Source organism: Protopterus annectens, chromosome 12.part0 (assembly GCF_019279795.1).
Source record: "Protopterus annectens isolate FY-2018-M chromosome 12.part0, PAN1.0, whole genome shotgun sequence".
Taxonomy (NCBI): domain Eukaryota; kingdom Metazoa; phylum Chordata; order Ceratodontiformes; family Protopteridae; genus Protopterus; species Protopterus annectens.
In genome coordinates, this window is record NC_056746.1 from 407,707,456 (window position 1) to 407,733,658 (window position 26,203).

A 26,203-nucleotide genomic window follows, 5' to 3' on the forward strand; every position below is an offset into this window, starting at 1 on the left:
ATGCATTACGACAGGAGTTTGATACCTGTGTACTGCCAAAAGTTGTGGATGTCCCCTTTGTTCTTGTACACTGGCACAAGTATGCTTATTCTCCGATCATCTGAGAAATGCCTTTCTCTCCTGCAGTGAGTACCCTCACGAGCCAGCTCTCTTCTATCTCACCCAACATCTTTATCATATCTGCTGTGATGTCATCTGAGCCTGCTGCTTTCTCTGACTTCATTTTCTTTAGCGCTGTTCTTACTTTTTCTATGGAAGTCTCCTCTTCTTCTCTCCTCGTAGGCTGTGTTTGGGACAGTACAGCTTCCGTGGGGTTTTCTTCAATCAGAAGCTGCTGTAAATACTCCTTCCATCTGCCTTTAATGTCCTGTGGACCGTTGAGCAGGTTGTTGCTGGCATCCCTTACGAAGGGTGTCTGACTGTTTTCCTTATCTTGAAAAAAGAAGTGTTTTCCTTATCTTATTGTCTTTGCCTTAACAAGGCCTTATGGCCTTACTTTGTGAAACCAATTCGGATCCTGTACCCCATCTCAGAAAATCAGTTCCTTAGTTATCCGTTTGCTCACCCAGTATTTCTGACAGAGTACTCTGTAAGGAATTTTTAAAGTACTACAACTCATTACAATCCCAAAGCATATGTTTCCAGTTACTCCTTTTTTCCTCATCACGCCTCAACATTTGCCGTCTACCGGAGGAATAATTCTTTGCAGTCTGCTTGGGTTATAAAAATACCTATGCAATCACTCCAATTAAAAAATCCTAAATCTTCCAGACTGTTGTATATTTGGGAGCCAAACATATCTCTTCCCATTCTTTCTTTGTGAATTGCTTACCTAATCTCTCTTCCTAATCTTTTCTAGCCTCCTATGATTGATTTCTATAGTTATTGTGCAATATTTTATGTGCCTTACTAGTCATTCTTTTTTAAACAGCAACTTCTGTTCTAGATTCAACTAAAAATCCTACTGTGGCAGGTGTTTCACTTAGGATTCCCATTTCCCTTGCTTTTTACCTGTACTCTGATATCAATCTCTGATAGGGAAGGCAATCTCTAGCCTGCAGTCCAAATGTCTTCTTGGCCTCTACCCATTCTATTCCTTTTCCATCGCTGATATTTGTTCCCATTACCGTTATTCCTTTACTATTTTTCCAGTAAATTCTACACCCCCTTGCCTAATCTCTGTGTACCTAATTGTAGTAATTGTTATTGCCTCCATTCTTGTGTTAGCTTAGTTCCTAGAATACTTTCTACTACTTTATAAATATAATATTCTGTATGACTGTTATTCTCCTTAAGAACCTGCATCCAAAATGCAGTGTTAGCCTTATTTCTTGAACTTTCCATGCTGCTTCATTATCTTCCTTTTTCCATTTTGAAGTGTGTCTTTCTGCTTGTGTTATGTATAAGAGCCTTAATTATGTAGCTCTAAAATATCTCTCCAAATCACATAATCATAAACTAACTTGTTCTATTGGAAGGATCAACATATCCCACTTAACTCTTGCCCTCTTCCCCTCCCAGATAACATCTTTCAACTCTTTATTAATTGCTATCCACAATTTCTCCTCCAGTTGATAAAAATATGCCTGCTGTGTGTATAAAACTAAAGGGACTAAAAGCATTTTACTGCTTGTATCTTGCTTTTCATAGACAATAGCTTTCAGTTTTTTTCACTTTCCATATTATCTTTTGTTTAGTCTCTTCCCACATATCCTTAGCTGCAATAACAGAATCCTTTTTAACCCATACTGCTAAATACTTCATATTACTATGTCCCCATAAATATGGGTATTGCTGAACCAATTCATCTGTGACTACATGGTTTACACCATATCCTTTGTTTTATCTTCATTAGTTTTATATCCAGAGAAGACTGAAACTGTCTCAGAATGTTCCACAATACTGAGATGTACTTTTCTGGTTTTATCAGGTACGAATTGATAATGTCTGCAAAGCCAACTTTTCTTGTTTACCATACCAATTATATCCTTGAATTTCTGAGTCCCTTTTTTCTTTCCCAGTGGCTCTAAATATAACACAAATTGCAAGGGGAAAGAGGACACCTCTGCCTGGTTCCTCTGTTCAGACATAGCTTATCAGAGAGGAACCCTCCCACTTTGACTTTTGCCTCCAATCCCTTATATATCTTCCTAATTAACCTTATTATTGTATCAGGGAAATGCAAATGTTTCCATTGTCTTACTCATAAAGTCCCAGCTTACTCTGTCAAATGTTTCCTCTGCATCACGACCAACAAACAACAGTGGTGTTTTCTTATACTCTGCTTCCCCTGGATCATCACTGCTCTATTAATGTTGTCCAAAGTGTGCCTCCCCTCCACAAAACCACATTGATCCATGTATATCCAGTTTGGCAATACCTTTGCCATTCTTTTACCCACTGTAGACATACACACTTTATAATCTAAATTTTAAATTGAAATTGGCCTATAGGAATCTGGATCTGATATGTCTTTACCATCTTTAGGTATTACAGCCACCACAGATTTTTTTCCAGGATATTGGTACTTCCCCTTCTTTTAAAATACTGTTAAACATAACCTTCCCGATCTTTATTAATTTTCTATCCTCCTAACTTCCAAACTACCACTAGAATACCATATATTTATGGAGATTTTCCTGCTGATTGGTTATACATCACCATTTTTATCTCATCTCCTCTTGTCTTAACTGTTAATAGGCTCATAGGTGAGTACTAGGCCAGCTGTTGTTTAGGGCCATTTTAAGCCAAGCCAGTTTCCCTTTTTGTGCTCAAAATAACTTATACCATTTTGTTATAGATTGGCCTTACCCATCTCATGGTCGGTCAATATTTATATATATTATCCCATATCAGAGTAACTGGGATCATGCCACAGATAATTTTAAGGGATCCATGCCTGGGATAAAGCATTTTGGAGCTGCCTCTGTCCATTAGTAGTACAGGGGGCAGTCCTGGGGTAAATTTTCTGTTTCCCAGTCATAGATGTATGTTGTGCTTGAATATGAACATCTTCTGAGGACATTTCAGTGTTATTAGCAACAGATATCAAACAACTGTCTCTTAGAATGACAAACATAAGCTTACAGTTGGTGACTGTGTGTCACAGCCAGGTATTTAAATTGGAAAATCTCAGTGTTTATGGAGGAGTACTGGCTGCAAAGAGTGTTTGGCTTCCATATGCATTCAAACTGGAGAACAGTTTCTGAAGTCAATTAGCCATCTGCAACATACTTAATCCTACAACACTCCATGTAACAGAGGCAGTGATCATTCCTAAACAACAGGCTTTATACTTGTTCTAAGGAAATGTGACTGGGAAGTCAGAACCCAACTAGATTACACTTGGTTATTGGTACATAAGCCCTACAGTTCATTTCCTTCATAACATACCTTAGTATCTTGAATAATTTTTGCTACATTGTCTAAGTTACTTGGAAAAAGTCCTATTTCCATGGTAATTCTATACCTTGTATGATTAGAACTTAAAGAACACCGTGTCCTGAGCTATTTTCCTGAATCCAAGCTGCACAAGTTTGGCCACATGATGCAACTTGTTAGGAGTTAAGCAGCTATTCAAGCTACTAGTATGGATTTGGCACAGAAAATGTAGTGTTTTCACTTCAACTTGATATGAAGTGTTAATATACTCTGCACCTCTTATTATATGTTGGCTTGAGTACTGCTTGTTTAAGATGTAGTGACACATTATACATCAGTTTAATTTGCGGCTTACTTTCATTAGTCACATTCCTCAGGAGGACTGCCAATGGAGTGAGTGTATGGTAACATGCCAGTAATGTACATGGCTAGACAGGCAGCTGTATATTGAAAAGTCAGGAACCTTCTAATGAAATTGTATACACTTGCTGTTATTTTTGCCACTTGTTGTTTGTGCGAATGTTTCCTCTCAGTGTCACATTATATATTTTCAAAATGGCAGTATTGATCAATAAATTCTGGATATGTTCATTTATATTGTACTGATGAACAGAACCATTTTTATATGTTTTTACTTGTTTTATATACAGGTTGTGATATTGTGGAATGGCTAGTACAGAAGTTCTCTATCTCTGAAGAAGGTAAAATAAATTGCATTATTTTTTCCTAATGTTTGATTTTGATACAATCTCTGAAATGTGCAATGAAGGCATTATCACTTCTGTAGATAAGTTTTATTACTTTCTCGTTAGCGTTTTTAACTGTATGGCCTTCTCTTTAAGTATCCCTTTTTTTTTTTATAAATTTGAAGTATAACATTTTACTGTTTTGGGACAGTTACCTTCTGAAAAAAATGATTGAATAGTTTATTCACAGATTACCTTAGTGCCTTTACAAGTAAACAGATTTTTTGAAAGTTTAGGAACCGTCTATAAATTTTAGGTATTCTTTTAAAGCTGTATTTTATAATGAGTACATTCTGTACAAGGTGTTTTTATAAAGCAGTTCAGTAGTTTTGTAACACCATTTGACACTGTGCACACATTGCATATGAAGAGTAAATAGCAGTAGATTTTTCTTTTGCAGATGCATTGGATTAGTCGTGGTTAAAGCATGTGGCTTCTAAGAACATACAGAAAAATACTGCTTTTTTTCTCTTCCCTTCTAACACTCATTTCCTGCCCCACATACCTGTATGTAAAAAAGTGCTTTAAAATATTCCCAGAAGTAGCTTGATCTTTCTGTGTTTCCTGTTATTTGTTACATGAAACATGGCAGTGCTTAAATCTAGGCAGATGGAATCTTTCATTTTTATCTGTTAATTTGGAGTAGATTTGTTTTTTAGATAGTCTGATAAGATTAAGTTGTGCTGTAGTTAGTTAAAAAGAAAAGCTTACATATGGAAGTCAGCAGAATATTGATGTGAGCTAATAAAAGATTAAGACTCAAGGTCAGTCACATGTTTCTCTGTTGGAGTATTATTGTTAGGTGAATAAAGAGTACTTTTTGGTGATTAAGAAATCCCATAAAAGTCACTTTGAAGCTTATAAATAAAAGCAGCAGTGTTGTGGTGACTTTTATTTATTAGTCTGCATTACTTTGATTATATTATTCTCATATTAGGTTGTAATATCTTCATGATTCCATAGTTATTTTATGAGAATTAAATATCTGAATTAGTTTTATGTTGCATCTAAAAGAGGGAGTCTTAAATTTGACATTAATAAAATAAGCTGTGTTTCTTATATTAAAGAAAATGATCAGGTTATTAATGGTGTAAATGTATTATAAATCATATTGTACTCCTTACCGCTGACCTCTAATTTCCAACCTATCTCACTAACGCACTTCTTCCTTTCTATAAATCTCATTGTTTTTGTCATATGCTACATTAGTTATCTCGCACAATGTGTACATATCATATACATATTGTAAATACAGTTACTGCAGTTTAAAATAACTGCTGTGCTTTCTATGCCACAAACATATTGTCACCTTGTCACAGTACATCTTCCCTTTGTATTGCTTCTGTGAATCTTTTTAAATGTACTGAATTAATAATATATTCCTTATATTTATTCTATTTATTCTACTGTTTAACACCAGTTTTCAAGTTTTTATAATTATTTAATGCTTATCTATATTGTTATTGAACAATATATAGCTTTTCCTTCTGGGGCTCTGAGACTTCAGCCCAGTCAGGATTTTCTGGTAAACAAACAAACAATCAAACAAACAAACAAACAAAAGAAATACCTGACACTAGGTTGTTTGTTAATGTTGCTTGACTGGGTATCCAATGGTAGAGTATGTGTGCTTGATATAGGATTATTATATCATTTATAACTTGTAAAGTTAATCAGATGACATCTTGTACTTTGTAGTTTACTATCTGTATTACATTACTGGGCCATAAGCTGGGAAAGTTTTGTTAAGAGTCTATCATAAAATGTCAAAGAGAGGTGCACTGGTCTGTAAGGTGGTGCAGTATAGACTCACAAACCATGACATGTGTTGCCAGTAACACATGTTAGAAGTACTTCATTTTCTGAACATTTTTACACAGTGTCTAAAATAAAAATCAAAGGCAACATTCCTACGTAAATGTTGTAAGCCTTCATTGCTAGATGACAGAGTTTTATACGGATAAGAGGATGGTTCACACTACCCCTTAGGTTATGCTCTTTTTTTGTGAAAAATCTAAAGATCTACTATATTTCTTGATAAATAAGACCTAACCAGAGAATAAGGCCTAGCATGATTTTCCATGGTGGTCATGATATAAGCCCTACCCCAAAAATAAGCCCCAGTTAAGATCGTCAACAACACATGATGGACGTGTTAAATTATAAAATAATAATATTATTGACACCTGAATAATTGAATAAATGACAATTTATGTACATGAATAAATGTCGATTTTTGTACATGACTAAATGTAGATTGTTGTACGGGGGGGAGTACATAAGGCATTCCCTGATAATAAGCCATAATGTGTATTTCGGCAGGGGGGAAAAAGTATAAGACCCGGTCTTATTTTCAGTGAAATATGGTATTTAAACCATAGACAAAATGCTTTGCAAATGTTTATGTGCAGTATTAAACATGCAGAAAATCCAGTTTAGTCTGAAAACTAACAGCACAACCACATTTGAAAGGCAAGACGCAGTAGAAGAGTATTTGGTGCCAGTAATGCCTTGCTTTTTATAGATGTTGTTAGCACAGTACTGTATGCTTCTTTCAAGCTATTCCTTTTTTCCATTAAAGCATTTTTCTGTTATGATTGATTTAATGGTCTGAATGTTAATTGTCATTCTATCACTGTACTCTTCTCTTATCAGGACCATCACCTTTAGTATGGACAAATCCAGGCATATCTCTCAACTGGAAAGGTTTCAGAGATTTACAACCAATAAAATTAAATCTCTTAAATCCTTCAAATGACCTGATAATGTAGCATGACTCTCCTATACTCAGTAGCCTAGAGGTTGCTGTGAGGTGACCAGTGCTTGCTTTTTGAGCCATGAAAGTCCCAGTCCTGTTTGACCTCCTATTTCTTTGTAAAACCAGTGGCTCTTTAACTACCCACTCTAAGGACCTAAGTCTACACCAACAAATAAACAAGACTCACTGGAAGGATAGGTTCCTAACTCAATGCATTCTGAAGCCTATGGAATAGGTTACCACTACAGGTAATTAACAAGTACTACTTTGGCTAGTCTTGATGACTGGATGGGTAGATGCAGATTTATATTGTAGTTATTCTGCACAGCCCTACTCGATTTGGGGAGGAACACTATTAAGTGAGTGAAAAGGGTGACGGGAACTTGTACTTTTGTATGTTCAAAAGTGTATATGGTTATCAATCTTATGGTCCCCTTGATCACTTGCCTAGTATTTTCCTATATTCCTAACTTCAAGGTTTATGAGGCTGCCCATCTATAATGGATATCTGGCTATGGAAAAACCCCAGAGAGGGAAAGCAGTCCCCCATAACAGTCTGTACATCCTGTTCTCTACAGAGATTGGGTGTGGTACAGCACCTCTGCTGAAAAAGTATATGTAGAAGGTGAAATCTCTGAGGAATAGAGTGTAAGTAATCCATAAATAAGTAAGCTAATAATTGCCAATACTATAGAGCATGTCAGCCATAAGGCTAAGATATTGCATATACAACATGTACAATGGGCTAGATTACAATGTAGTTGGTTAGAGAATACATAGGGTTGACATTCTTATGTGTCAAGCTGACCAGTAGGAATCAGTATGTAAATGACTTTGACCCAGTGGGTGGACAGTGTGACGAGATGCAGAAATGAGCAGTTGTCATACAGAGAACAAATCAGCTATTTAATGATTTTGACAGTGGGAGAATGGATATCATAAATTATTTTTTGTTTTAGAGTTCCCATAACAAATTGTGTGCACAGTGAGAAGAGCGGAAGAAAAAAAAAACAGAAAGAAAGAATGAGTTTCACAAACTTCCTCATAGGAACATTCTTTCTCAAAGACTCTGTAGGAACAAATGCTATGAATAAAATATAAGATGACTCAGTAACTGGCTTTCTGGCTTTCAAGTCTGGCTTTTTTCAGTTTTCATCCCAGGTATTTTGTTGTTATCGCTGCTAGTATGTTATGCTGTGTTTATGAGGTTCTACTTTTGTTGAGCTTATGTTTTTTTTCTTTTCTTTTTTTTTTTTTTTTGAGGTTCAGGTGGGCATTCTGGTGTGCTGTTTACAAACTATCCATGTATAGATGTAGGTGTGTGCATAGTCTGTCTAAAAGGGGCAGCTTCTGAGAGTTTAGCCTAAAGATTCTAAATACACATAACTGCTCTCCAAGGTACTTAAGGTACTGTTAAAATGAAATGCAGTTTCTGTATGAGGTAGTTTTTATATTGCTTAGGTTAACCATTATCTGCCAAGTGTTTGAAGGTTATCTCATGTGGCTTCTGCATACCTAGTGTAAAGTAAGAGCAATTATGTGTGAAGATCTTGTTTAGATAAATGTGCACTAATAGTCAAAGCCTAGATTTACCTTTGTCAGAGAAGCACTAAAGTAACACATTTTCCTTGGAGATTAAATATGAATGCTTCATTTTATCCATTTACAGTTACTCTGAATGAGATCATTAGGTTGAGCATTGACTGGAAATGTTAAAGATATACTGGAAAAAATTTAAAGCTATGGTACTGGAGTGTGCAGTTGTTGGGTCTGTAGTTATGAATGTGTTAGTCAAATTTAATTAATTTAATTAGTTTAATTAATTTAAGGCAAAGGCCTTTATAATATGGTCTTGCAGTGATCAACTGTAAGGACAAATGAATTAGGAGTAGGAGGGGCTATTTAAGTTAAATTAACTCATTCCTTGCAGTGGCGCTCTAAACGTTTGCACTGTAACTTCCAGTTGTTATATCCTTTAAGTTTTTGGAAAAATCAAATTATGTCCTCGCATTTCAAACAAATGTTAATAACTCTTTTGTAGATACATAAGATGTGGAAGGAGTAAAGACACACAAATTGATAAACTGTGTGCAGATTCTAAAATTTATTCTTAGACACAACAGATTATACATATATTTACAAAATCTTATGCAAAACAGTTTGGCTCCACAAAAGGGGTGGTAAGTTGTCCTAGTGACACCTAGGTAACCCCAGATACTGGAATCAAATTAGATTATATTAAAAAAGAACTGTGCAAACTGGATCCAAACAAAGCACAGGGAGGAGACAGAATTAGTAACAATGACCTAAGAACACTTCAGCAAGAACTTACATTACCATTATATCTGTTATTCACTAGATCATATAAATTTGGGGAGATTCCTCAAGATTAGAGACATGTGCTTATTAAACCTGTTTTTAAGAGAAAGGAGAGTAGGACATACCCAGAGTAATATAGACCCTTAAGTCTACTTTCATGTTGTGGAAAAATAATGGAGAAGGTAATATTGGATAAGTTATTGTCAGAACTGGATAGGTTGGGACTTGAAACCATATAGCAGCATGCATATGTTATCTATTACCACCTGTAATATGATGTTTTATAACAATATAATAACAGCTATGAATGAAAAATTGTGCTGTGATGTAATTTATATAGATTTAACGTCAGCATTTGACAGGGTCATATACATAACACTGATCAATAAATTAGTACAACTAGGTTTTTTTATTCTCTTGATAAGATTGATAGTTGCATGGCTTACAAATAGGACATGGTAAGTATCATACAGCAACCTGACAGGCAAAATCCTTGGTTACAGACAGGGTGTCCCACAGGGCTCTGTCCTAGGCCCTTACTTGCTTAGATTATATATTTCAGACCTAACTTTTTCATCTGAGATGTTCTACAGTCTATATGCAGATTAGCCGAAATTGGGTAAGCTGATTACACATGTTACAGATAATGCATGTCTCCAAAATAACTTGACTAAATTAACCATTTGGGCACAGGAGAATAATATGCTGATAAATACATAAAAAAATAAGCATATAAGATTTGGTAGGCATAAATTGAAAGGTGAATATTTAATACAGCACACAGTGATTGAAACTCTAGACTCATTTAAGGAAATGGGTATATGTGTAGATTCAGCTATAAGTTTTTCTAATTATATCAACCAATTGGTTAATGATAGTTTTAGAACTATAGGTTGTATAAAAAGATTTATAAACTCTAGGAAATCAAAAACAATAAAGTCATTGTTTGTTAGTTACATTAGAACCAAACTTGAGTATGTAATAACTATATAGAAACCCTCTAAGAAAACTAGTATGGAAAGAGTATAATGGAAATATATCAAGGGTATCCATGGATGTGAAAATTTAAGTTATTATGAAAGACTAAAATATCTGAACTTGTACAGTGTCTTATTACAGATATCTAAGAGGAGATCTTATTCAGGTATATAGAGCATTTAGTGACAACTACCTCTGGGAATGTTTGGGGTTAGCAAAAAGTACTAGAGAATCATCAGATAACCTATGTAGAAGACACTATAGGAATGAGAAGTGTGCTAATTGGTTCCTGACAGAGTAGCTGATGCATATAACAGACTACCAAATTACATTAAAGCAAGTACTAGTTTAGATATTTTTAAGAACAGCCTGGATACTTGTTATGGGAACAAGTATGTTGGTATATTGGCAAGCTAAAAGGGCATTAATGCCCATGCTTGAAATATTTGTATGTATGTATGTAACTCTGGAACCTTAAATGTAACTACTAAAGGGGTCTAAATGGGAAACTGTTGTGCACAACTTATTTTTACAATGGTAGTATTCATGAGGTTTAGGTCTTAAACTCAATTGTATGAGTCACTGTAAATATTAATGTTGTGATATTTTATGAACACCTTACACTTTTTGTGTTCATTAAGTTGGAAGCTTTCACATGAGACTATGGAGTTCTGTTTCACTAGGTTGTTGAGATATTTAGAGAAATATGAAAATGATAACAGTATAAATAGCATATGAAAGATAACTAATAAACAGGGTGGCACAGTGGTGTAGCGGTTAATGCTGTTGCCTCACAGCAAGAGGTTCTCTGGTTCGATTCTCAGCTGGGGTGCCTTCTGTGCAGAGTTTGCATGTTCTCCCTGTGTTCGCATGGGTTTCCTCCGGGTACTCCGGTTTCCTCCCACATTCTAAAGACATGCTTCTGGAGCATTTCTCCCCGGGCCTCTGCAGAAAACAGGATCTGTGGAACCTAGTCGGACTTTCCCGGTCAACAAATGTTAAATAAATAAATAAATAAAATAAATAAAATCTCTTCAGTTGTACTTTCCAAAGGTTGTGTATCTGTTCAGCTATATTGCCTGTTATGTAAACTTTAAGATAGAATCTTTCAATAACATGAATGTAGCGTAGCTTTAGATTTATTAGTGTAGATATGAACAGGCAACATTTAGCACCCAGAAGAATCAGAAATATCTAATTAGAAAAAACACCTAGAGGTGTCACAAGGGTTTATGGATTAGTACCTCAAAAACAGATTGAGATTATAGCAGAAAAAATGCCAGCTAGAGACTATACGTTTGAACTGCATTGGATATCATTTTTCTTTGGAAAAGTTTGCTGAAGATAGATCCTTTCTTTTGCAGGGATTTTTTTATGTCATTTATTCCAAATAAATCAATCAGAGGTTTTAGCAAAATATATGTTTCCTGCATTTGCTTGGTAAAAATGGTGACTGCAATAGTTTGTGGCTAGTAATCTACCAGTGCTGACCTACAGGTCTAATTACCACTTCACACTTTCCTCTGCAAACAGTAAATAAATTAAAATACTTTTATAGGTAAATTAATTAGTATGCCACATTTTTGAACTTTACAGGAGATACATCTTAGAGTCTGTATTGTGAAATATATAGTAGATAGTAAGAGTGTTACCACACCTTTTAGCAGTAAATAAATAAATGTGGCTAGTGTACTTGTGAAATAGTCATGTATGTACCCCTACAAACAATTTTTAAACAAATCTTGGGAAGTGAAGTTTATATACAGATTCCAGAGCATGACAGAATCCTCAGTAAAGCCAGTTTGATCAAAGGTAACATGAATTATTTCATAAAAATATAAATTAAGCCAGAGTTTTCAAAGTTAGCAGTAAAATAAGTGATTACAATTTGTTTTGGTTGGAATCTTTTTTTTATAAATTTATTGGAAAGTTTATATACATTTGGATATTTCAGTATAAGAGGAGAAAGTTTGAAAAGCATGTCTTTTAATGAGGTTCTTTATGTGGTAATTTAGAATTTTACTACTATATCAATACATAATATATAAATATATAAATTATGTGGTCATAAAGTAATTATATTATCTATATCAATATTTAAGATATATTTTGCTAGAATAATTTATTTTGCCTACACTTAGGTGTTAGCATTTTATTTTATATGGGGCCATAACATACAGAAGGGGGGACAAGATGGAAAAAGATCCAACAGGTTACTATTACAGTTATTACATATTGTACAGACTGGATGGAAACCAAGAAAACAGGAAGTTCTGTATTCAGGATTCAAATATGCATTAAAATATATAATATATTAACTATAAAATAACTGTGTAAGGAGATATGGTTCAGATATGTAGTCCATAGATATGCCAGACTTTGAAAAAGTAGCATTTAGATTTTTTTCAAAAGGAAGATAAAAGGCTGGTTGTTATAAATTAAACTTGAACTGAGGTATATGGCATCATTACATGTTTTAAAGTTGAAACTAATGTATATGGTATCATTACAGGTTTAGGCAACAAGTTCTTTGTTTTAATTTGAGAAAGTTTGTACAACAATGTATATTAAATGCAACATTTTTGAAGAACATTCTCACAGAGGTCCAAATAATCCCCGGGATTCAATAACGTCTGCACTAAGTGTATACCGTTCTGAGTGAACAGATAACACAGGCATAACTCATACCTTCTTCCTCCTAATTTTAGTTTTCTCTACTGATTTTCTTGCAGCTTTAAATATTGACAAGAATTCATAAAGGTTACCACAAAGTGTAGTCTACATGTACACTCAACATAATCTTTCTGAGTGACTACAAAGCATTAAAAAATGTTGTAGGGATTTTCTTAAACACATGTCATGTACACTTAATGTAGGCATTATTGAATCTGGCCCAATGTTTATAGGGAAGATACAACTTTTAGGAAGGTTAAAATAAATGCAAAATTCAGAATCGGAACTAAAATTTCTTACAAAGAAATTTGTTCTATGAATGGTTAAAGAAAAGGAAAATCATTTTGATAAACATCTCACTTTATATTAAAATGCTTGGAGTACAAACTTTATAGGTTTGGTTAGTACTAAGCTAACTGCCCTTGCAAGCTATTTTAAGCCTAGCCAATTACCCCATGTGAGAATCAAACCCTACACTTTGTGTCTGTAAGATAAACAACTTAACCATTATGCCAAACCCCCACTGAAGCAGTTGCCTAACTTCAAATAGTTCATGTTCTATAAACTTTAAGGTATCTAATTAAATTAAGCAATCATTTATGAGTTATGTAAGGTTAGACAGCAAGTAAGGAAAAAGGAAGGGTAGTGTAGAGAAGTTATAATCAAAAGGCAAGAGGCCTAACATATTTTCAGGTGGAGGCCATGTGTTATTATCCTTAAGAAAAAAGAAAATGCTGTAAAGCTTAATGGATGAATAGTCACAGAAGTTTGAAAATTTAAGCCTTCCAAGAGCTTTAGGAACTGATGGATTATGATATGATATTCAGGAAGCGTATGAGTTTAAATGGGTAATTATGAACAATCTTGATTTTTTTTTTGTATGAGTTGTTATGAAGAGGCAATGAAAAGAATAACTTGAGGAAAAATTCATTCTGATGAAAAATTTGAAACCATTGAGGCTTTGAGTTTTCAATCCTATTATGACTTGTATAATTGATGGCCAGAATTTACTAATGACATCAAAGATATTACTTAGGCTATTTTGAATAAAAGTAATTTTTAAATACTTAAAGTTAGTAAAACTGTAATATCAACACATCTGACATATTTGTATGATTGTCATAAGGGGGAACATTTTTAGTTTCTATAAATATATCTGTAATTTGAAAACGTGGAACAAAATGTTTTGTTGTTAACATTTGTGAAAAGTTATTACATGAAGAATGAAAATATCTATGTATGATGTCTGCAAAGGCAGCATATGGAACTAAAACACCTTGAACTGATTAGAGGGATGTTAGCTGGAGGATAATGAGTTGTATGTAGAGTTTGGATGAACTTGGGGCCAGAAATCAACCTTGTTTGGATCTATTTTGCATGTGTTTTAATTTTCAAGTTTTTACTATTAGTAGAGTCTAGTTGAAATGTTTCAGCAGTAAAATATGCATTAACTATAAGAGAAAAATCAGATTAAGTTATAGTCTGATCACTAACTTATCTAAGTTTAAGAAACTAGAATGTAGAAGAGAAATCAATGAAGATATAACTGCTTTGATTTGATTTGCAAGGATGAATAGATTTTAATAGCAGTACTAATTTGAGATATACTCTGATAATTATTAAAATTATGATTTAAGATCAATTATCTATATTAGTTTGTAAGACGAGAACTGTTTTAGATTTATTATCATATGAATCAGTGATACTCTTCATCTAAATAAATAAGATAAGAAGGAGAAGGGAAAGTTTTATGGAGGTTCAGTATAAACCCACCTGGACCAGGGGCGTTATGTAACTTGAGTGGCTTTATAGCTTCAGGAATTTAATTTTAACTGAGAGACACACTAAGTTCAGGATAATACTCAGGAGGGGATTTGGGAATATTTAATGTGCTTAAATTCCATTCTAGTTTAGGAGTGCAGTAGTGGTTGGATGGTATAGTGTTTAGATTTGAAAAAAAATCATTATATTGCCTTGATGCAAAGAAAATATTTTATTTGAAATATAAGTACTTTTCTGGATTTTGTGCTCGGAAAGATAATTTTGCAATTGAATTTGCCTTGTTCTAAGCTATTTCAGAGGGATAGTCCATATATAATTCAATTTTAATGCCTGAGGTCTGAGTCATTGTGATTAATTAGATCAGCTTCCAAATATTTCTTTTACAGATTAGCCTTAGATTTTTACTTTTATTTTAATATTATTAAAGTAGAAGGCCTTATTAGTTAAATATCGCTGAGTTCAGACTTCAGTGTGGGTCATAAATTATGTGCAGTTTCTGCAGGTGAAGTGGATTTGACCAATAATTCACATTATTTTAATCAATAAAGTGTCAAGTGTTTGCTATGTCTAATAAACAGGGCTTCAGGGTCTAGTGCCATTCTCTTATGACAAAGAGATGCTTGACAGATAAGTTCATTATGACATTTAACCTTTGAATGGTCTGCAAAGAAACCAGGAGAAGTCAGTTCACTAGAACAGGAGAAATAAACTAAATACTAAGACATCAATATTATAGCATAATTTGTATAAGGGAGAGTAAAAGGAGAGTTTAGATTCATCAGAGCAGAAAAAGAAGAATTGGTCCAACAGTCTCCATAATTTCAAGAATTGTCTTAGATGCATTAGTGTTAAAAAAAAACTCTCTTTGTATTTTCTGTCCTGGTATTGATTAATAACAATATCACTGTCCCCGGGATAATAATATAATTGCTCTTAACCTTGGATAGTGAAGGATTAGAAATAATCAGTTTTGACGTGAACAATAGGCATATACATATTTATCCAAAAATGTGTATCCAAAAGGAATGTAATATGAATGGCCTTGAGAGTCAGAATTTGCAGGTGGTATAGTGAAGTTTTCTGATTTACCAATGATAACAGCTAGTATCATATATTTTAAAAAGGTAGGAAATCAGCTTCTTCTTGTTTGGAATCTAGATGCCTTTGAGATTTTATTTAATGTTTTACTAATTATGTTGAAAAAATAATATAACAGTGAATAGAGTGATGTGAGATATGAATATTTAATGACCAGTTGTAAAGGTCACAGAGAGTTACATTTATGTGAAGCATGTAATAATCATGGATATAAAATCATCTTGACAAAAACCTAGCCCTAACCCTCCCCAAATGTAACCCAGCCACATTTTGTATAAGTGAAGGTCTTAGAATGTGAGAAAAGAAAATATATGTAAACTTGGTTTAACATATTAAATGTTCAGTACAGAGATTAAATGTGTAGTAGTCTAAAACTTATCAATTGCACATTTATACTATCCAAAATCTGCAAAAACACTGTCAAACTTGTAAATACCACTCTTCTTAATCCAAAGACATAAATAAAGAAAACATACTGACATGTGCCACTGGGAATGTCCAGAGGTAATTGCTTAATGTAGTCACCTTCCAAGTCTCTGAAATATTTTATGTAAACTTGATAGTCAGAATTCTTTAAAATATATCTGACAGTGAAAATAATAGACTTAGCATGGTTAAGATGACCGTGCATGCAGAAAGAGAAGATATGAAAAGGAGGTAGAGTACAAAGGAGAAAGAGTATAAAGTTAAGAAACAATCATCTACCAAATAGAAAAAAGTAGTAATGGTCATAGAATTTCTACAAAAAAGTTAAGTGTAGTTAATAGAAAATATATACATAAGATATATGTATAAGTTAAAGGAAGAATCAAATATACAGCCAGAGAGTGTATGTAAACTTAACAGAACTGTTGAGTGCATGATTATAAGCAGAAAATGAATAATTAAGTAACTAATAATGAAGTAGTTGGTCATCAATTTACTCTGCTTATCTGGCCTTGTGCAGAACAGGGGGCACCCAAACCGGCTGATGTTTCCTATTCGCTTTTTTCTTCTGGTACTACCAGTTTGATAATCATTTACTTTTTATAGTTTTTTTCTTTTATATAGAAATTCATTTTTAGATATACATAAGTTTATGGTTTAATATAGGATTAAAACATATTGGCTTATCTTATCATCTAAAAAAACCAAATACTTTATATTGACATTACTCAGGGGTATGTTAATAATTCTGGTCTGTAATAGAGTTAAATATGAAGTGTGTTTTCTCAGGAAAACTTATTACTATGTGATAGCCTAGTCTGTGGTCATACACAATTTTTAGCAGTAGATTTAGCTCTGTAAATTGATGATTATGTGTGGAAAAGAGTGGTGGAATAGCTGCAGGGGTTACTCACTATTCCCACAGACCAATCAAAATTTTAGAATAACTTTCATTGCTTGAGTTAGTGTTATTGAGGGGTGATTGTAGTGATCATGTTCTCAGTTAGCCTAGTTGAGAGTTAACAGGACTAAGTCTGGAAGAGGCTAGCTGACCTTTATTTAATGCTTATTTTGCTGCCACAAGATAGTATTTATGTAGCATAATAATAGTGTATTGCTCAAACGGCTATGGAGTCATCATGATGTGTTACCATTTTGTGCTATTTACTCTCCACCCACTTAGGGAATCAGTTAAGCAACTGTCATTGTTTTTACAAGATCACCTATATGTGTCTAATGACTAAGTTAAGTATCTCTTCCAGGAATATACATTGCATACAGACAATAGCTAAAAAGAAACTCTTTTGACACGTTTAAAATATTAAAATAAATGTAGGTTTTGTACAAGAAACTCACTACAGGTCTACCAGTTCAAGGCATACAAGAAGAAATGAGTAGCTTATGTATTAGTCTAAGGTAGTTAAAGGTAGTCCAGTATTTTTGTTGTATAGGAAAGCAGCACACCCTTATTATGTCATCCTTTAGTGCTGGCTTCTGTTTGTACATTCTGTCAGAATAGACCTTGTTTCATCCTTCAACTTTTTCAGGAGTTATCTGAACCTTAATAAACATGATATCAGTCCTGGGTGAGAATTGGAGTGTTATTTCAGGCTGTCCACCAGGTAGACTTAGTTTAGTCTTATCTCATAATAATAGAGATATACATTTATTATAATATTTTGTTAATTTCTACAGTCTCTTCTACCAGCAGGGGAAAAAATTACACTCTTTTCATCTTCATATAGATTGTGGTTAAGAACTGACTTTTTTGGAAGTTTCAGATATATACCTTTGTATATAGTTCAGAATGCAGATCTTTCTCATATAATTAGGTACTCCTTTTTAAAATTACATTTTCATGTATTAGAACTGGTGCTGCTTGGAGGATTAACATGCTATTGATGAAAAGTAAGGGGGGGGTTAAAGAGTGCAATTTATCATTTACATTGCCGGAACCTGGGGAAAATCCAGTTAGATAATAGATGGCCTGCATTTAAATCTGTAGTCAACAGCTTTTTGATGAGAAAAATTATATATATCAAAAATATGAAATGACAGATTTCTAGTCTCATAAACTATATTTTGCAGTTAAACAGAGATCGTTAATGGAGCTCAGACTCAAATAAATTCATAGTATTTGCTGCTGCTGCCCAACATAAATTCAAAACATTAAGTGCTTCCGCACTTTCCCTTTTTAAATAAAATATCATGTAAAATATACTGCATAGGCAGCTACCTCATTGCAATTGCTAGGTAATATCTTAAAAGTGAACCATAATTTGACTGATATTTTACTGATAGTAAATAACATTTATATACAAACTGAAGACATTTTGAATGGGGTTCATTGAACATAAAAATAAATATAGGTTTCCACAAACTTTAACACAGACGATGGTGGTTTCAGTATAATATTGTCCATTTTCTGCTTCTGTTTCCAAAGAATCACATCTCAAAATTTGACTCCAGTAAAAGGCTGTTGTGGTGGATAGTTTTGACACACATTTCTTTAAAAAGCTTTAAAATAGCTATCTTCAATCCTGGTTAAATAATGCAGTCATATTAAAACATGAGATTAATGATAAATATAAACGTATAACTCATCAACAGCAATCTTTATTCTTAAATACAGATTCATGACTAATTAGGAACTGTCTTTCTGTAGCTCTGATTATTTTATATATTTATATGTGTTCAGTGATGCTATCTAGGAGGTTTTACCTGGTTGCTAACCAAAACATCTCAAATTACAGTTATGTTTTACAGACATAAGGCATTCCAAAGATAGCAGTATTTTGTTGGAAATGATTTTGTACAGATTACAATAATCTACATTTTGAGTATTTAGAACAGACGCAAGGAAGTAATTTGACCATTTGCTTGTTCCTTTGCAGTTTGAATCTTAAATTTTTGATTTTTCAGGCAGCTGTGTTCAAAGCATTAGTTTTTTATGTCCTTGCTTCTATGTATTTAGCATTTAACATGCAAGCTTCCCCTTCTATAAAGATTTATGCAGGTACTAGGCAAGGGTGCTCTTTGTCACCTTATCTTTTCCCCCAAACGTTACATTTTTAACCCTTCAAGACCCCAAATTGCTAGAAATTAAGTTTTTCAACCTCATCATTAATATGTCCTCATTTGCAGATAATATCCATCTTTGTTCCAAAACCAACTAAATGTGTTCATCCTTTAGACTGTAGCAAACATTAATTATAAATTAAATGTTGGCAGATCCACTCTTTTCTCCTCTGATTGCCACAGACAGTACAACTTCTCTGCACTAGAATATAGACATGTCATTTGATGAACTCAGATTCATAGGAATTCATAGGAATGAAATATAAATCCATTGCACATGCATTCATGTATATGTGAATTTAATTAAACCACAGAAAAGATAAATGTTAACCTCAATAAATGGGACAAACACATTTAGCCTATTTAATGGATCTCCATTGTTAAAATGACTGACTTGGCAAGATATTTTTTTTTATTTTTGTAACTGTTCAGTTTCTTGCATCCTGAAAGGAGTATTTAGATTATTTCTTGAGTTATTCCCAAAGCTTCTGTGGAATAAAAGAAACCCTAAACTACTAATCTGTTGTATCCAGATTGAAGATAACAAGTCTGTCACTTTTTTATATAGTTTCAAGAACAGTGAAACTTATTATTTCTGATTACTTTTCCACAGGTTCTTACAACATCCTTCTTTAGATTCTTTAAGTGAGAGCAGTCATTAAGAAAATAAACATCTCTACAAAGTCCATCCAATTCATAAAATAATGTTCATATAGCCTCTGTAAATTTCCATTGTTAATTAAAATGTTAATGCTTCAATCACAAAACTTACAGAGTAAACTAAGACTATTTATAGAGCCCATGCTGTTAGAATCACTCTAAGAGAATTGTAACATTACAATTAAAATAATCTTCATTTTTCAGATTTTCCAATGTTAAAAGACATTTGTGTATTTAATATTTTAAATAGTAATACATTTGTTTCTTTAAAAGAAATGCTGAAATTATAGAGCTTTAAACTAATACTGCTTTACAGATCAGCTAATAAAAATTGCAGTTTCTAAATTTTTTCTTATTGTTTGGATTTGATAACAACATATTAAACCTTGTGGGACATTCATAAAGACACCATGACATGTATACCTTCAACATGGTGCTGTAGCATGCTATGGCCGACTCTGTGGCCATGCTGAATGCTAATGATTAAGTTAGGAGGAGATATATGATAATCAGACATCTGCTCTCTTCCCCAGAACCTTCTCCACTAAGGCATCCGCATGCTGAAAGATTCAAGAAATCACCTGTCCATGTAGATTAGTACAGCCAGCCTCACCACACTGAGGTAGTGAGCATGGCTAATAGGCAGTGTTCAGCTACCTAACATAAGAGAAGTACAGGGATCAGGGGAGGGTGGAGAGTCACTAGACACCAGGGATTATTCTAATTATAAATGCATAAGCACTTGATGTTTAGTAAGGAGATTGGGGCTTGGGGGTAACACTAGATATCAGGGACTACTCTACTTTTCAGTTATATAACAGTGCCAGTTTCAGTATGGGGGATCACAGAGCTGGGGAAACACTAGATACCAGGAATAACTCTCTGTTTTAGTGCTGTACCTACACCAATGACAGTATGGGGCTGGGGTGTAGAGAGAAATACTGGACACCAGGGATTACTCTCTACTTTTAAAAGCCATAATAATGGCACTGATGTCAGTGTGAGATGAAGGAGTGGTGGAGGGAATTACTTTACTTTTAAGTGCCATAACAGCACCAAATTCAACATGGGGGTTGGAGGTTGGGAAGAATATATAGACACTAAGGATTACTCTAGAGTTGTGGTATAATGGTACTTACAGCAGTACATGGATTGTGGTGGGTGAGCCACTAGCCACCAGGAAACTACAGTGGTGCAGTAACTACTGTGGGAATGATGGGGTGGAGGAACCATGAGGGAGGGGGGGACCATGAGAAGCAGACAAGCTAGGGGTGAATACTGGGATTGTGGTGTGCATGTGTGTTTGTGTTTGAATGTGTACTTATGGGGGGGTTGATACTGGGATTGTGGTGTGTATGTGTGTTTGTGTTTGAATGTGTACTTACGGGGGGGGGGGGGTTGATGCCAATGACTACATAAGCAGCAGTGTACTACCACTGAAATTTATATTGTGGTAGTAACTCTGATTCTGAGACATGCAAATTAGCCAATAATGAGGTCTTTCTTCTTTGTGGCTAATATGATTCTGAATCACAAAATACCATGTCATGGGAATAGGGACTTTTTAGCTTGAGCCATATGGCTCGGGGCTCATGCTAGGTAATTTAATGAATTCCTGGGATAGTTTTCTCCTGGTTGAGTTACCCTTGAAGGAACATTTCTTGCCATTTATTGAAAATTGGATTGTGAAATCAAATTATTACTCTGTTACTCATTCATCCAGTAACTGAATAGTATTGCTTAAATCCATAAAAAAATTCATTTAGTGAAAAATTATCTGGTGTAGTACATTTAAGATACTACCTTTCTCTAAATTTATGCAGCAATTTATATTCCTCCATAATGCCTGACGGAGTCTTTGAAAACTGGAAGTAATAGGTAAACTTGACTCTATAATTGTAATATATGTGCTGATAACTCTGTTGTGAGGTAACCATTTAAAATGCCCTGACCTCCTCCATTGAGTATAATAAATGGAGACTGAACAGAGTTAAAAACAGACTTACCACTGGCTAATGGCCACTTCTCAGAATATTCCTTTTCTCCAGAGTATGGTGATCTCAGAGTTATTTTATGTAAGTTCAGGGCATGTGGTGGACATGCCCACCCCCCATCAGTTGTTACAGGGAAACTGACCTCCTGCAAAAAATAAGTTTTAAGGAGAAGAGCAATGTCTGATATTCATTCTTCTCCTGGATTGTTTGTCTTTTTTATGTGGGTGGGGGTGGGGGGTGATATCTGCACTAAGAGTTAGGAGTGCTAACATTTCAATAGTGAGCCTGATTGTGAATGTAAATGATCTAACCCATTGTTGAATAATCTTAGCAGTTACTCCATTATTAACAACACAGAGGGTTATAATGGGCATAACTTTCTATTTGGCATACACATTTCCTTTCAATCAGTAAAATCTCTTACTCTGTATAATATCCACCTATGTTAAGTTCTTTGTGATCAAACTGGACAAAAAGAGAGGTTGTCTCTGTACGATTTATCATACTTTTATAAAATAAATCATAGTTTCAGGACAGTATTCACATTTTCTGTGTTTTTTTTTGAAGTATTCACATATATTTATTAATGCAGTTGTTAGATTCCCTTACATTGTATGGTAACTAGAGTGCAATCAGAAAGTTGAATATTTGCACTGTGCTTGTGAATTAATATACACTGTATGATTATATTTTTATCTTTTATGTTGATTGGGTCTATGACATTTGCATTTGCTAACTAAAAAAAACGTTCTGGGTTGTTGGTTTACTCTATTATTTTACAACACTAGACTGTATACATTGTCTCATTTTGTGACAGCATTGCTGTTAATCTAAGTCATATGTTACTTATCCAGGCTTTGGCCTAATGTCATACATATGCTTTCTTTCACTGCTTTTTATATTGAAAAATTAAAAAAAGTATGATTACTAAAAATTACATATCTCTGCAGTTACCAGTGCTTTAATCTCAAAATGTCCCTTGAGCATTTTCACAGTCTGGTCACAGGATTTACCTCTAGGTTTCTGCAGCTGAATTACGTTTCAAAGTAATCTGTATATAGAGGTACCCATAACACTAACTAAGTTGAACCACGGTTCTCAGAAATGTTGTTCACTACTGACATGCTGCTCAGATCTTTCTGTATAGGCCAACCTCATTTCCATGCTGTATTTAAATAGTTTTCTTTTTTCAAATGAGTTGCCGTAATTTCATAATCATTTTTTCTTCATTGTATCATACACAGGGATCAGGAGCACATTTGAAGCAATGCTATTTCCAAGCGCATAATGAGCACTGGTCAACTGCTGCACGCAAGTGCAGTCACTTTATAAAGCAGTGCATGCACTAGTAAATGACTACATGTACTAATCAGTACAGAGCCATAGCAAAGTCACTGGGTAGCCTGGGCAGTCTCCCACACTGGCACTCCATCAACCCAAAGTTCAGGACAAAAATGTAGTAAGATGTTATCTACCACTGTAACAAACACTTTTCTACAGTTATTAGGGCATATTAAGCTCCAAACATAACCACAAGTACATCATCAGCATTCATTTATGAAGTCATGATATGCTTATGGCTTCTTAAATTGAATGCTGGTACTACACTTGCACCCTATTGGTATCTGCTGATCATGCCCCCAAGCACCTTGAGTTGGAGGCAACTGCCCCTTTACCCGACCTTAGTTATACCACTCCAGCTGAGTATATGAAATAGTGCCTTAAATATATATATTTATGCACCTATCTCTTTATACTTTTAATCATTGTATTGTCACAAACTATGTGAACTTTAATATCTCAACACAGGCATCACTTTGCTTCAATATGCAAGGACACTTTCAATATTCAGTTTAATGTTGCACCTTCATGGAATGTTTCAAATGCAAAACTAGAATAATTTATTAATGCAATTTTAGCAGCATTTTTATCAACATACATTTGAATAATTTTTGATAATTGCGGCAGATTAATTTACTGGCTTTCTTAATATTCTGCAATATTTGAAATATCTGGCATTTCTACTGCTAAGATAGTGGAAACAATATGAAGAATGTTTCTTCAGAGAGACTGTCAGGATATTTTGGATTCGCCACATCTTCAGGAAATACCTTTGTAGACACCTTATCAGATATCTGTGAACATTTTGTGACTTTTTTTCTGCTGGGAGATTCCTGAATACAGTACTTGCACATCTTAAATCCTCAATATCAACATTGAAAGTTCTCAGATTCTCACACTCTTAAATAACCATTCCTTTTGGCTGTTTTTCTGTTGAACTTTGCTGGTCTTTCACTCTGCCCCTATATTTTACAGAAGATGGACAGTTTGCCAACTGGCATTTCTTTCTTTACAGTATACATTTGCTCTCTTTTCGTCTTCATAGTGTATGTTTGCTCTAAACTACCTTCCATAGCTGCATCATAAAACATTTTCAACTCTGGGTCACTCCAAGTGCCATTTGAAAGAGTTTCAAATCTTGTTTTGTCATGGGTAATTGCAAAAATCATAATTTTACTTCCCAGTTTTCACAAGCAAATCATCTAAATGACTTAGCGTAACTCCTGTATGTACTACTTTGCCTTTGTAATACTTCTGCAGTCTTATTTCCATTATTTTTCCACAGTGGAATATTTTACAAAAAGGTTATGGATATTCTGTACAGTAGTTCATGCTCTTTCCCTGTTAGCACAGCTTTCTAGTAAATACAGTCATGGAACATTATACTTTGGCAGGCAGCTGTTCTTCTAGGCATATCTCTTCTGGTATTGAATGAATGCTGTTGTTTCATAATGTAACTAGTTCACCCTTCTGTAGATTAACTATAGCAATACCATTCTGAATGGCATCTACTTACAATGCGAATGACTTGCCTGCTGAGTTGCCTGCATGTAGGTGTGGGCATTTGGTTACTAGTTGTTTAAACATTTCAAAATGTTTGTTTGCTCTGTTTTCCATTTCCATTTTGCATCATGTTAACAACTACTTCCCCAACAAAAAAATCACTTGCTACAAGTTCAGAGTAAATGTAGAAAGATACTGTATAATTTGTAGAAATCTCTTGTAAGCTTGATTGACCACATGTCTAAGTATCTGCACCATATTCCTTGTTTTTTCAATAGCTGCTTTCAGGCCTTCTGATGATAAAAAAAATTGTCTATGTATCTGAGTTATGTAAATCTAATTTTACACTTTTGCTCAACTTGAGATTATTCTTTGTCAAGTCATTTCAGTAACTCATTATAAGTTCATAGGTTCATACTAGGCTATCTGCCCTAGGGTATTTAGAAGCCTACCCAGAGTGTGTTTGGCTTTCGCCACCCATTTTAAATTAATTTTGCTATGCCCTTTTTCGAGGTTAGTATACTGTGCCTCTGTCTAACAGTGACACAGAAGTGATGCCTGGGGTAAACCTACGCTCTCCCATCCACTCATCAAGATTCCTCTTGAAGAGAGTCAGTGAGGGACTCTGCCTAACCTGGACTGGGATTTTACTCCAGAGTGAAGGGAGCCTCTGGGTTATGAATCTGTCCCTCCAGCATGTCCTATTTATTTCAGTGCTGAGGTTCAAGTCTCTCGAGCGCGTAGCTCGATGGGATTTGGATTTTCTGAAGTGCAGCATGTCCATTAAGTCCGGGTTGGACATGACTTTATACGTCAGGCCGAGATCACCTCTGAGCAGGCGGTATGTCACTGAGTAGAGCTGGAGTTTCTTTAACCGGGTAACATATGGCATCTGTTTGAGCCCTATGATCCTCTTGGTGTGGTACTTTTGGGGTCTTTCCAGTTGCTGCAGGTGTCTGGTAAGGTACATCCCAAAAGGGGCATTGTACTCAATTATGGGCCTGATGAGGGATGAGTAAAGAGGCACGATGACCTCCCCTGATCTAGATGTGAATCCCTTCATGATTAGGTGGGTTATATAAAACGTTTTTCTAACCACTTTGGCCATGTGGTTGTCAAATGAGAGATTGCTATCAACTTGGGTTCCCAGATCCCTAATTACTTCTTCTGTACTTAATGGATTACCACCTATGTGGTAATTTGTGGGCACTTTGTTTTTGCCAAAGGGGATGACTATACACTTTTTGGTGTTTAGCTTGAGGCCATGGCTCTGGCACCAGTTGTCTGTTTCTATGAGGTCCTTTTGGAGGATGCTTGTGTCAGCTGGAGAGTCAATTATGGCGCCCAGTTTGCAGTCATCTGTGAACTTAGTCAGCCACAGTCCTTCCGTGTTGGCCTGTACCTCCGAGAAATATATACCGAACAAGAGAGGTCCTAGGACTGAGCCTTGTGGGATGCCACTTGTA

The 26,203-nt window shown here is 34.6% G+C and overlaps 1 protein-coding gene across 3 annotated transcripts in view; it reads left to right on the forward strand.

Annotated features, from left to right (window-relative positions):
* Positions 1–26,203, forward strand: part of LOC122816610 (regulator of G-protein signaling 11-like) — a 1,281,503-nt gene that overhangs the window by 320,794 nt on the left and 934,506 nt on the right. For all 3 annotated transcript variants that reach the window (XM_044089514.1, XM_044089516.1, XM_044089517.1), the window contains exon 3: positions 4,032–4,082. In XM_044089514.1, the coding sequence (XP_043945449.1) occupies positions 4,032–4,082 (51 nt within the window). The remainder of the gene's footprint in view (positions 1–4,031; positions 4,083–26,203) is intronic.